At 37.7% G+C, this 13,294-nt stretch overlaps 1 protein-coding gene across 1 annotated transcript in view; it reads left to right on the top strand.

Annotated features, from left to right (window-relative positions):
• Positions 1-807: 807 nt before the first annotated feature.
• ulk4 (unc-51 like kinase 4) overlaps positions 808-13,294 on the top strand; it is a 73,900-nt gene continuing 61,413 nt past the window's right edge. The window contains exons 1-17 of the mRNA XM_061051090.1: positions 808-868; positions 1,791-1,931; positions 2,277-2,376; positions 2,822-2,961; positions 3,049-3,211; positions 3,805-3,906; positions 4,262-4,345; positions 4,522-4,597; positions 4,946-5,101; positions 5,415-5,749; positions 6,595-6,664; positions 7,629-7,695; positions 7,931-8,023; positions 8,373-8,433; positions 8,570-8,781; positions 10,073-10,119; positions 10,245-10,323. Coding sequence (XP_060907073.1) covers positions 1,794-1,931; positions 2,277-2,376; positions 2,822-2,961; positions 3,049-3,211; positions 3,805-3,906; positions 4,262-4,345; positions 4,522-4,597; positions 4,946-5,101; positions 5,415-5,749; positions 6,595-6,664; positions 7,629-7,695; positions 7,931-8,023; positions 8,373-8,433; positions 8,570-8,781; positions 10,073-10,119; positions 10,245-10,323 — 1,923 coding nt within the window. The 5' untranslated portion in view covers positions 808-868; positions 1,791-1,793. The remainder of the gene's footprint in view (positions 869-1,790; positions 1,932-2,276; positions 2,377-2,821; positions 2,962-3,048; positions 3,212-3,804; positions 3,907-4,261; positions 4,346-4,521; positions 4,598-4,945; positions 5,102-5,414; positions 5,750-6,594; positions 6,665-7,628; positions 7,696-7,930; positions 8,024-8,372; positions 8,434-8,569; positions 8,782-10,072; positions 10,120-10,244; positions 10,324-13,294) is intronic.

Raw genomic sequence — 13,294 nt, 5'->3', positions numbered from 1 at the left:
TCATTTGAAGTTTAATGTTTTGCGACATTTTAGACTGTCCTCCGTAGTCTATTCTTTCTCCATTTACTGATCACTCTTACCCCCATGCATGTTGTTTTTCTTAAGATGTAACCACATTATTTGGAGTTTTCCTTCTATAATTCAACAAAAATAAAATTTTGATTAGATACGTATGATAAATGGATTGTTCATGATGAAAAAAAATAACTTTCAAAATAACAACATTATAAAATATTTTGTAACCCTTCTAAACGGGTCTTACAGGGGCTTTCATGTGTGACAACCCAAAAAAATATCGAAATTTAACACTTTAAAGTAGTTGTAACAACTAATAACCACACATAAATGTGTGTGTGTGTGTGTGTGTGTGTGTGTGTGTGTGTGTGTGTGTGTGTGGCTAGTATGAGACGGCTTTTAATTTTTTGAACAATCAAGCATCAATTTAAGAGCTTTTTAAACTGGAAAAAAGAATGGATTTAATTTTTTTTTTTAAATGGAAATTACATTTTTGTGATTACTAATAATCTTGATAACGACCGTTTACATGTGCTCATCAGTGTGCCTTCTGTTGTATAGTCTTGTCTCCTAGCAACGCCGGCCGGAACATACCATTTGGAGAAAGTTAGGTTAAGGCAGAGACTCGTAAAAGTTTTGAAATAAAAACCAAAAAACATGAATTGCGCGTACATAACAAAATATATATTTTAAAATATAGCTAAATCGTATTTCACTCAAATGATTTTAGTGAGTAGACCCAAGTTGATTTTCTTTATTCTCATGAAATTCCGACTTCCCTCTTCCAGTTGGAATGATCTGGCCCAGTACTCTTCCGCCAACAAACAGCGGCGCGTTGAAGTGAAGTTCTGAGGTAATTAATACGAAGAAATGCAAAAATATTACAAACTTTTGTGGCCGTGTTTGTAAAAACATGTAGTTTTCATGAATTGACTTGACTTTTTAGCAGTTGCAGTATCCTTCTGTCGTTCACGTAAACAAACTGCTTTATGAAGACGGTAACGTTAGCGGTTGCCAGACCAAACGAAACGAGCAGCATTTTCGACAAAACACTTGAGACGATAGAAGATTTAAGTTCACTCAAAATGTTTTCTCTGTGGCAAGCCAGCGCATTTTCTATGTTCTCAGTCAATGTAACTTTACTAGCTACACAGTAGTTGTGCAAAAGTGCAAGCGTCTGCTAAAGTTGAGCTTCGTCCTTGTAAGAGCTCAAACAATTTTCAGTAGTTTTTGAAATTCATTTTTATTTTCAAGTATATGTGTTTTAGCATTTGTGAAATCAATTCACGACAAGCTTTTCAAAACGTGTTGTTCCTGTGTTATGACGCAAGTGTTGGTTAGTCAGTAACCATCCAACATGGGATACACAATCTGCAGGATGCAAGTGCTATGAGATGCAGTCTGTAATTATTTAATGCCTAAAATTAAAGGTTTTTGGAAACAACAATATAAGATATTGCACAAACACTAACTTTCCATTTTCATCTGAAACTGTTGCAATGAATGAAAATGTGACTTTTGTAGGGCACCCTTGATTCCTGTACAGTCATAGACTTAACGATACATTTGTTTTTAATGTCAAAGTATATCAGTGCTTGTTTATTCTAAAGCTAAGGTGATGATACAAATTGTATGTTCGGCTTTGGGTCTAATCATTTTCTGCTTCTTTTCCCCTATGATGTCACATACTACTCCGCCTCTCCCTTTCATAGATTTTGCTTATTGATTATTATTTAATGAATAATAACTTTTGGCCTCTTGTGTCCATTCCACAGTAGATGGAGAACTTCATCCTGTATGAGGAACTTGGGAAGGGCAGTAGCTCCGTGGTCTATAAAGGAAGAAGAAAGGGCAATCTGAACTATGTAGCCATCCTCTGCACGGACAAAGCCAAGAGACCGGAGATCACTAACCATGTAGGACAGTGCTTCAAAAATGTATAAACATATCAAGACAAGACTTACTTAACATTTTTACCACGTCTTAAAATAATGTAGGTGTTGAAAGTGGCCTGATATTTCTAATTAATATTGGTTAAATAACTACTAAGAGTTATATTGACCTGTTATACCTCCTATGCTGTTAACAGGGAAATTATCTATTTTCATCACAAAGTTATCTTTTGACATTAGACTTATGTGCCCTTCCCCCCACACATTCTATGAAAGTAATCTATTCAAAGTACATATAAAAGACTACTGAATTTGTCTTTTTTTTAATTTAGTACCCACTAAATTGTGTCTTGTTTTGTTCTCTGTAAGGTACGTCTCAGTCTTGATCTGAAACATCCTAACATAGTGTCCTTCTATGAGTGGTATGAGACAAGTAACCACCTCTGGTTGGTAGTGGAGCTCTGCACAGGTCAGTTATTATTTCCGGCACTTCTAATATCAGTCAAGAACCATTAATGGAAATTATTTTGTGCTGTTTTTTAACCATTAACTGATGTGGGACCTGAAATGAGAAATGCATTTTTAAGCAACCTAGAACTGAATGACATCACAAATAGTTAATACTGTTACATTTTGTTACAACAGATTAATGAAATTTGTTAATTTCACTTTGCACTCAGAACCTTAACAACCCAGCAGCAACTAAGTTTTAATAAATTAAGTGGCTTTTAAGCTAATCTCGTGCAAGGACCTTGTCAAGTTTTCTGAGCCCAAGTTAGCATCAAAATACCTTAAATAATTTAAAACAATGTGACAAGTTTCACGTTTTCTCTCTCATGCTTGCTCTGTTGTGTCAATCATTTCCTCATAAATGCTGATCTCTCTTTTCTCTGTTTGTCCCATTTCTCTATCAGGTGGTTCCCTGGAGTCAGTCATAGTTAAAGATGAATGTCTTTCAGAAGATGTGGTGAGGAGGTTTGGATGGGACTTGGTTCAAGGACTCAAATACATCCATGAGCTAGGAATCATTTTCTCTGATTTGAATCCTGCCAAGGTTTGTGTCTTAATTCCTGTTGATACAAAACTACTTGTATAACAAAGAATATCATGTGATACAATGCTCTCCTATTGTTTCCCATAGATCCTATTGGACGGCAGTGGTATTCTGAAGTTAGGTAACTTCTGTCTGTCCAAGGGGGAAGGGCAGACACGGGAGGATTTATATGCCATGCTCTCTACTTTTGAGTGTGAAGAAGATCAAGATACCAAAGACAACTTTGACGACATGCAGAAAAGACTACAAGGTCAGATTACCACTTTATTCTGTTGGTTTGTTTGGAATTGTTGGCTGACTGTGAAGCTTACAACCAAGCCAGTATAACGTGTGGTGCAATCTGTGAAGGGTTCAGTTGAATTGAGACACAGCCTACTGCTGCTGACATGTTGTTTAGCATTACATCTTTTGTTTCAATGAAGACAGAAACTGGAAAGATCATTTATTCACATGACTGAAACATCTCAACTAAGACAAAAACATCAGTAGTGAATATACAATCCCATCATGAACTGATGTGTCAGTGAAATGATGTCACTGAAGAGGTGTGGTTGTGTTTGCCACGAGATATTTTAGGTTACATCCAAAACAACTCTTAGTTTGATGACTTCATGAGGACAGACAGCAAAAGATGGAGGGGATACATTTGCTGACATGGTTGTTATATCAAAATAATTGAACACATTTTGGAGAAAGTGAACTGTGAAAACTAAGTGAAGAAGTAAATAAGTAATTTCAATCATTCATTAAATATTACCTTTTACAGTGTAATATATAAGGACCAAGGATAAGAACGCTTATTATTTTTCTAATTCCAATATATGTATGTGTTTATATTTCCAGGTTCTCCAGTTTACAGCCCTCCAGAGGTTTTGCAGGGATCAGAAACTACTAGGAGCTCTGATCTGTGGGCTCTGGGTTGCATACTCTATTACATGTACACTGGTACCTACTGTACACACACACACACACACACACACACACACACACACACACACACACACACACACACTGGACATACTGACATTAAGAGAGAGGAGCACAGACTTTCTACTTTAAGAAGGGAAGAATAATTATGGGCAGGTGAAAGACAATTACAAAAGCGATAAGGACAGGATATGCAGTATGCGAAATGAGAAATGTGAGAAGGTCTAAATAACAATGAGAGACCAGCCAACAAATATTAAATACATGAATACCAATCTGACTGTGGGATCAGAGCAGGACATGACACATTCAAATATACAATGTGCAGTATATTGTAGTTTTTTGTGAAACTAAACCTGTGTCTGTATTTCAGGTAAACCTCCTTTCTATGCTGATAGCTACACTGAACTTACCAAGATGGTTTTACTTCAGGAACCACCACCTCCCAGACCGACAGGTAATACACACACTCGCTCACATTCATGCATAAACCCACATGCTCGCACAAAGACACACAGTTTGTGATGTTACAAACGAATCTTCAACGTTGTTTGGTAGTTTGTTGAGGACAGCTCTACCTCGCTCAAGTCGTCATTTTTGGCTTATTTATAACTTCTGTTTTGTTTTCTGCAGTGTTTTCATCCAGTCCTCCAAGTGAAGATTTCCAGAACCTTCTAAAACGCTTGCTCAACAAAAACCCAGATAAGAGGTCATGATCATGGAGACAGACGTGATGACACACACAGACACACAAACAGAATTAACAAGTCTTTTCTACTGCCACTGTAACAACTACCAGTAAACCATGTGACAGGTGTCAAGTCTTATGGTAGTTTACAATTTAGTATGATAATGACAAGATAAAAAGTCCATATTATCAATTATTGAGGGCATATTGGAGCTTGATTTCTCTTGAAGTAGATTACTGTCTGAACACCGCACAGACAGTGACATTTTCTGGACTTTAATGTAGAATGTGATTTCAGATTGCCTTCGGCATGTCAACCATAGTGTCATTTTATTGTGTTCTTATTTGTTTTTTTTTGTTGTTGTTTAGGATGGACTGGCCAGAGCTGTTAGAGCATCCTTTCTGGACAGAATTACTAATGGAAGAAGAGCAGTATGTTGAAGAAGAAGATGAGGAGGATGTGGATGAAGAAGGGGATCAGGAGGAAAATAATGGCTTTGAGGGTGGTGGTTCTGTTAGCTTGAGGTGTGTTCATAATTATTTGTCTTTAATTTACAGTTCCTATGGCCTATGAGTCTTTTGTTTTAGCCATTTTATGTTACATAATGACTCCGTAAGAGTCATAATGTACACATTATTTATAGATATACAGTATACAGTACGGACTTGGTGTTGTAAGTGTTGGTTAAGTCCAGTCCAGCCTCTTTTAGTCCGCTGGGTGTAGCCTTTATTTGTACAACAAACAGCATGCAGAGTTGCCAAAAAGTTTCTTGGTACAGTTGATTCCCTTACAGTGGAATAACTCGTGTTATTGTTTGTTTTTACAATATCTTCACAGACAAACAAGGATCCCTGAACCTATCTCTCCAGGAGAGGCAGAAAAGCTTCATAACAGCCGCTGCACCATTCCCCTGCCAACCCATAGGGTCACCAAGAAATTAATCTTGTCACAGACAACAGCAACAATGAACGGACCATCAGACAGAAAGACTGATCTCCAACACTCTGAAAGACACACAACCTGTGGGACCTCAAGGAACAGCCAGGGCACGGATGATGAGGCGGGAAAGGAGACAGAAGGAAGAGGGGAGGTTAAGACAGAAGATAACCCCAAGCTATCTGCGGCCCACCTGATGTGCCACACCCAGAAACCCAATAAGTCATTCACACTAGGTAACACATTACCTGATGTCTGTGTTTGGTAATAATGTGTGAATGTTTTACACAGAGTGGAATATCAGAAAACTTTATACTAGTAGTTTGTTAAATGTCCTTTGAACAGTTGACCATGTGTGTGCGAGATACAGGTTCATATAAAAAGTGTTGATTGGACATTATTCACTTTTTTGCTGTATTTATGGGCTGTTATCACCAGCATAGCTTTGAGAGAGGCTGTTTCCAAGCAGCAGCACCACAAATGTCCTAATATGGTTGCAAGGACAAGCAGGATCAACAAAGGTCTCCTGCACAAACAAGGAGTATCTTATATGGTGTTTTTTTACAGCTTTATATACAAGTGCAGTGATCTCATACATCTCAGACACATGTGTTTTTCTCATTAACTCAAAACATTCATATCTTTCCCAGTTTGGTATACTTGCTCCATCTTACACGTGTGTGTCCTCTAGTGAGAGACATGCAGATCTGTGAAAAATTTAAGTAAAAAGTGATAACTTGACCCCAACAGAGAGGGGATCTGTTTGGAGAGCATTTTACTAGAATGGCTTGGGTCCACTGCTCCCCTCAGAGGAAGGGTAACTGCGAGTTAATGCTAAATTGTTTGAAGTTTAAAATAGTCTGTCCTGGTCATCATTAACCCCATATGAGGGAATATCAATGTTTGTCATCCCTGCAGTAGAGTTCCTCAACTTTTGAGGCACAATAAAGCAGTTCTGGCTGCACATGGCTTTGAACTCTTTACTAAGATTTTAAGACAATTTTCCTTCACCTTTTTACCTGTCAGCAAGTGTCATGATCCATCCTCAAAAATATGTTATTGTATGTTCTTTCTTCTGCAGATAATGTATCAGAGCTCAGACCAAAAAGTGGAGTGGATGAGGACAACACTGAGGCCATATTTCTGCTCAGGTATTCAGTCCAGTGTATTTGCTTTGTGTACACGTCTCTGAAGCTAGACTTTGTAAGAGTTGTCACCTTTTTCCTCCAAATGCGCTTCTTGATGGCCAGTAAGATATTCCAGTATTTTAAAAACACTTCAACTTAATACCAACACCACAAACACACACAAACTTACAAATACTGTTCCCTAAAGTGTACAGTAAAATACAGAAGAGATAAGAAGAGTATAAAAAATCTATTTTAAGAGTGTCCTGGCCAAGAAAGGCAGCAACACAGGTGAAGTTTCCGACAAACAACTAGCAGCCATACTTACAAACATAACATAAGCCACATGAACACATTGAAAGTCATAAAAGAAGTAAAACAGTGAATATTCGTCAAGATCGACTACAATCATAAATAAATTAAGCAGAACATCTTCAGGTAGATGTATCTGCCTCTATTTCATTCAACATCCACTAAAAAGCATCCAGTGAGGCCAGCTCATTAAGAAGCAGCTCTTTTTGGGAGCAGCAAACTTAAATGCCTTTTTTCCCAGTTCAGTTCTGACTTTTGGAGCAGACAGTAGGATAGGATCCTGAGACCATAGATTAGAAGTTCCAATTATCTTCTGACTGATGTAGGTGAGGATTGCAGTACACCTTAAAAAGATTTGTAAATAAGAATACGCCAGTGTTTAAGAACCTCAAAGCCTCATGATACACAGTGTCCAGAGAATTGAACATTTTAGAAGAGGGATGCATGTATAAGACTTCCCCATAGTCCAGTACGGACATAAAAGTGATACAGTAGCAACATTAAATGTCATTTTAGAATATGTACAAGGCTTCCATCGTATTTGCACACTGAACCTTTGCCTATGCGCTGTTCTTCCAAATAAGCTACGTCATTGTCGGTCTTGTTCACATAAATAACAATAATAGTTAAATGCAACTAGCAATATATTTTGATGTTGTCTTCTTTGTTTTTTAAGCTCCCGTGCCAACTTGAGTAGAAGCTGCAGTGTCTCAGGCTCTCCGAACTCGACCCCTGCACCTCAGGTCACTGCCATCATTTATTCTTGAATCTGTAAAAGAAGGACTCAGCAGAGAGGAGTGATTCATGCTAATGAAATATACGAGTTACTGGTCACTTGTGTGTCCTACTCAAGACTAAAATATTTTCACTTTAAAGGCATGTTGCTCTCTGCTTCCCTCTGCTGGAGAATAAGTAAATGCTTCTCTGCTGCTGAGGTTGACTCTTCTGATCCTTATCTTTTTTTTCCCATCTTCTTAGGCCAATACTGGGACTGACATCACATCCCAGGTGAAAGCTCTTCTCCATACTGACTCTGATCTCACTGTCACCCCAATAATGGACAACCCAAAGGTACAGACATCCAGTATTGACTGAGGCTATATCAGATTACAGGGTGTTTTATGACATTAAAATGCATATATATGACATTTACACCTTTTCAGTAGTAAGAGCATTGTGAGAAGCCTTTCCTGTTTCATTTTTAGTATAACCTCCTTACACAATACAATTGTAAAAGCTTAACAGTACCAAACGAGAAAGCTTTATTTGTTCGTGTATGTGTGTAATTTTCATTGTAATAAAAACGATTACTTGATAACATGATAACTATACAGCAGGGACATAACTACATTGAACCTGATATGAAGACGAGAGAGCTCATACTGAGGCTCATTGTGTGACTTCTTTTTCTACTTTCCAGATTCTTAAGAGTCCTCCAGTGCGATTTGATCCCAAAACCCTTTGTGTACCGGCACATTCAGGTGTGGTAAATGAGTTTTTTTCTTGAGTCAATAACAAATGAGATTTTAGATTTGATGAGGAAATGCAGAGGTTCAAGGGAGTGTATAGTCATAGGCCCCTGTCTGTTTTATGGCTGTCTTTATTCCTCCCTTCCAGTTGAGAAGCTGCAGTCTCTAAGTGATGAAGAGTGGACTGTCTTCCTCCTGCAGCTCTGCTCATCCCTTGAAGACCAGAATCTTTCTGCTCCTGCCTCCACTCCTCCTCCCCCACCCTCCACAGCCACTCGCTCCAGACTCAACCTGCTGTGCTACCTTTGCTGTGTGGCTGGGCATAAAGTTGTTGCCAACAGGCTGATTAACTCAACACTGGTAGGAAAATGTCTATTCACTTTAAATTAAGGCTGTCACATTTGTATTGTGATTCATCTCTAAAATGCAATAGTAAATTGTGAATAATCAAAATGTTTCCCGTTTGAAATTCCATTACTTTGCCTTTTAAAATGTAAAATGTTTAGGCTTTTCATTTGAATGTTTTTACTCTCTTAATATGAGAGTACTTTACTTGCTGTTTGAATTCAACCCTGAACCTTCTGGTAGACCGAAGGTGACAATATTGACTTAACTAAGTAAAAAGGAACTCATAACAGATCAATAACTAAATGAAAACAGCTAAAAGGAATGGTAGGAAAGTGAAATGTTTGATGTCATGAAGTGGATATTACTTTTGACATGTCAGCTGAGCTGTCTAGAACTTTTTTAAAGTGAAATGAGACATTCAAAGATGCAGCAGTGTTATTGTGACCACAGGGAGACACTGCAGAGGCTTATCCATGGTGCACCTAAAGGGACAAATAGCAGGCAATAAAAAAAAAAGGAATAATTTCAGACCTTAATCGCATTTAACTAGTTACTGCCTTACTTAAAATCCCTATCATGATAATTATGCACAATCAATGGATTTAGTCAACAAATACATTTTAAAGTTTGAGGGAATATTTTTAACCTCATCACTACCTGGAAGTGTAGTTGTCACTGTTCTATGCATAGTATAAAATTCCTTAATTTTTGTGTAAACTAAAAAATAAACGACTGTTTATTGTGTTTGAATGTCATTTTTCTTCCTGTATGACATTTGTTTTAACAGAAAGTATTTGAGAGGGTTTGCGCGCCCCATGTACAGAGGCTGTAGTCCTCGAGGCGGGCAGCCCGAGTTCGAATCCGACCTGTTGCTCCTTTCTCTTCTAACTCTATCCATTGTCTTGTCTCTCCATTAAAGGCCCAACAATCTAAAAAGAAAGAAAGAAAGTATTTGAGAATATAAATTAATTTTAGCAAAATTTTTAAATTGTGTTTTATGTTTACGCAAAAAACAACCTTTAAGACATATAAGTAGTGATTTAATGTTGTGTAATAATACTTTGTCAATCATTCTACTGCGTCCTATTCACTCTCAAACCTTCAACATGATGAAGTGTTTAAATCAAGTGTTTTATTCAGAGTAAATTTGAGTAAGCTTATGCATTGTCATAAAGACTCTAGTACCCTTGTTTTGCAGTCACATATACTGTAGTAATTTTCTTACAGATGAGTTTGTTAATCTTGTAGACTTTCTTCTTTCTCTCTGTATTTTTCCCTCTTAACTCATCTCTCTGTTACGCAGCTTCCAGTACTGACCCATCAGTTACGACAAGCTCCAAACTGGGACATGTAAGTGTTTATATATTTCTATAAACCAGGAAGCATTATTGTATGCATTCAAAGTTTAGGATTGAAAATATACAGAAAAAAAACGTTTTGTTTAATTAAATTATCTTTTTTTTTTTTTTTTACAGGAAGAGCAAGGTTCTCAGATTGATGGGTCTGCTCGCTCTGCATTGTACCCAACTTGGAGAGGAAAGTCCTGTCTCTGAGGTCTGAAACAAACACGAACAAACACACATACTACAAACACATTCAGTGCTATTATTTCACTCTATTTTGTTCACTGCGAGCTCCCATTTAGTGTGGACTTTCCTCAGTCTGGACTTAAGCATATCTCTGAGTATAAAAAGAAATTAACTTTGTTTTTAACTCCAAAAAAGGTCAATTGTAAGGGCCATATTATAGGCAAACGACATATGTCAAACGTTATGCATTCTGTAACCTTTATAAACTTTTGAAGAACCTTTAACCCGCAGTACAAGTTTGCACCACGAGGTGGCAGTAAATACGAGCAGAAGCCCAAGACATGCTTACAACAAGGGAAAATTAGTACACACAAATCCAGTGTGTAATACATAGAGTGAATAGTTGCTTAAGCTCAAAATGCTAAATGTTAGGTTGTTATCCCTGCTGTTTGGAGAAATGTCAAGTCAAGTCAAGTCAAGTCAACTTTATTTATATAGCACATTTATAACAGCCGAGGCAGACCAAAGTGCTGTACAGTAAATCAGGCAAAATACATTGCATTCAAAACATCCTAAAAACACGTAAAAGCAAAAATTAAAAGTGAATTAAAACACAAAACAATAGTAAAAGTTCTAATAGACACTGCTGCTGGGATAAAACACTCAACTAGAGGTAAAAGCCAAGGAAAATAAATGGGTTTTAAAAAGTGACTTAAACTGCTCAGTTGTGGCAGCAGATCTTATTTTAAATGGTAATCTGTTCCAAAGTGTCGGAGCTGCAACAGAAAAGGCTCGATCGCCCCTAGTTTTGAGCCTTGTTTTGGGCACGTCCAGGAGCAGCTGGTTGGAGGACCTTAGTGCTCTGGATGGAGCATGAACATGTAGAAATTCACTTAGGTAGTGAGGTGTTGAGCCATTTAATGATTTAAAAGCCAGAAGTCAAATTTTAAAATCAATCCTGTAGCGAACAGGAAGCCAGTGGAGAGAACATAGCACAGGGGTTATGTGGTCCCTCTTTTTTGTGCCTGTTAGGAGGCGAGCAGCCGCATTTTGGACAAGCTGCAGGCGTTGGATGGATGACTGGTCCAAGCCCACATATGTCACCTACATGTTTCCATAGATAACTCCATTCTCACTCTACCGGTACTAGTAATACCAGTAGTTTACCAGTAGGTGGCATTAAAAACCTACAATACAACTCTTTCACAAGAGACTGTCTCTCTCTCTTTCTCTCTCTCTCTCTCTCTCTCTCTCTCTGTCTCTGTTTCTCTCTCTTTCCCATATCCACAACGTCCTCCCTCTGGTAGAATGAGTTTTAATAGTGTTCTGTTTGTAGTCATAAACTACTACTAACTAACTACTAATAGAGATGTATCATTATGGGAGCTTTATTTGAAAACAATTGTATGGTAATCAGTATGGAGAGACATAAGAGTTTTTGATCTTGTCTATTTTATGCCATGAAACACAACTCTAATGGTAATAAAGTTAAGATAATATTTGATTGAAGGTAGTTGCAGTTTGTTGTGTTACTGCTGAAGTTTAGATTGGACACATTAAAAAAATATTTCTTTCAGATTATTTTTATTTCTATTTATTTATTTTGACTTCACTGTGGAACAATGAGCTGATATTTGCCAGGAGAAGGACCATGTGGATGTTAGGGAGAAATGGTGCTAGATGACAGCAGCAGTCCAACGCAAAAAAAAAAAAAACTGGAGCTTTTTAATAATTATATTAACATAACTAAATTAAAAAAGGACCAAAAAATTTTTTTTCTCCCCAATGATGACTGTACATGTTTGATCAGGTCTACAGGAAGAGGAGGAGGACTATGCCTCGCTTAGTTGAAAAGGTTTAACTGTTTTCAACCACATGAAGAGTTCTAGTACATGTCATGAGTATGCTAATATGACAACAGGAAGTGGTTGGTATGCATATATAATATATAATATACAGTATATACTATATGTTTGCCGATTGTTTAGAAAAACTACTTGACTGTTTGTCATTTTTCATTTAAAGCTCAAACCTTTTTTATTTAAAAGTTTATTATCTTCATGAATTTAACATTTTTACAGCACTGCAGCTTTGGCTTGGTGTACCTATTATACTGGCTACAATTGCATTTTGAAAATACAACTGTAATAGAATAATCATCTGTAAAGTAAGAGGACAGGCTTATTTACACACAAATGTCCTGGAGACACAAAAGTTCAGACACCTGACTGCCCCGCCTCAAACACACACAGTTTTAGACAGAGGGTTGAACTTTGGACATACTGTAACATCTGAAGCTTCTCTAACTTAAGTGTTCCTTTAACCTTAAACAGAAACACATTCTTTTGACTGTCTCTCTCTTTCCTCCACCTTCTCTCTACTCTCCGTTGTTTCTCTTTCTGTTCGTTCACAACCATTTATTCTGAATGAAATCCGCTCTCGCTACAGGGGTTCCGACTTCACATCCGCTGCCATTCCTGGTTTGTCCTTTTCTTCTCTTCCAACACTTGTTCTGACACCTTACAGCTACTGAGTCGTCACGGCGATTTACAAAATGGCCGACAGTGGCATGGCAGTGGTTTTTCAGGGTGCTTGTTGTAAAAGACAAATGGCGGAACATTTTTTTCCGCTACAATCCTTAACATTTCTGCTGCTACCGTAGGATGACAAATTGTTAAGAAAAGGACAAAGCTGTTCGGTTGTGCCAGTGTGTCTTTGTGTTTCAGTTTGTGTCCATGGCCGCTTGTGTCTATCTATAGACTCAGCAGGGGTTCTCTCTTCTTGTGTTTTTAAGTGTACAGAGGCTTTTTCAGACGTGTTCATGTGTCACTCAGCAGGGGTCCTGCATATGAAGTTGTGTGTGTCTGTGCTGTTCTTGAGTGTTGATTGCGAGTGTGTGCGTGGACATGCAGATGACCATAAAACAACAGATACTTGTGTGTGTTTTTTCTCAGCAGGGGTTCTCCTGCTGCTGTCCTGCTGATTGGAGTTTCAGG

Source organism: Labrus mixtus, chromosome 11 (assembly GCF_963584025.1).
Source record: "Labrus mixtus chromosome 11, fLabMix1.1, whole genome shotgun sequence".
NCBI classification, from domain to species: Eukaryota; Metazoa; Chordata; class Actinopteri; order Labriformes; family Labridae; genus Labrus; species Labrus mixtus.
This window is presented reverse-complemented; position numbering and strand designations above follow the sequence as displayed.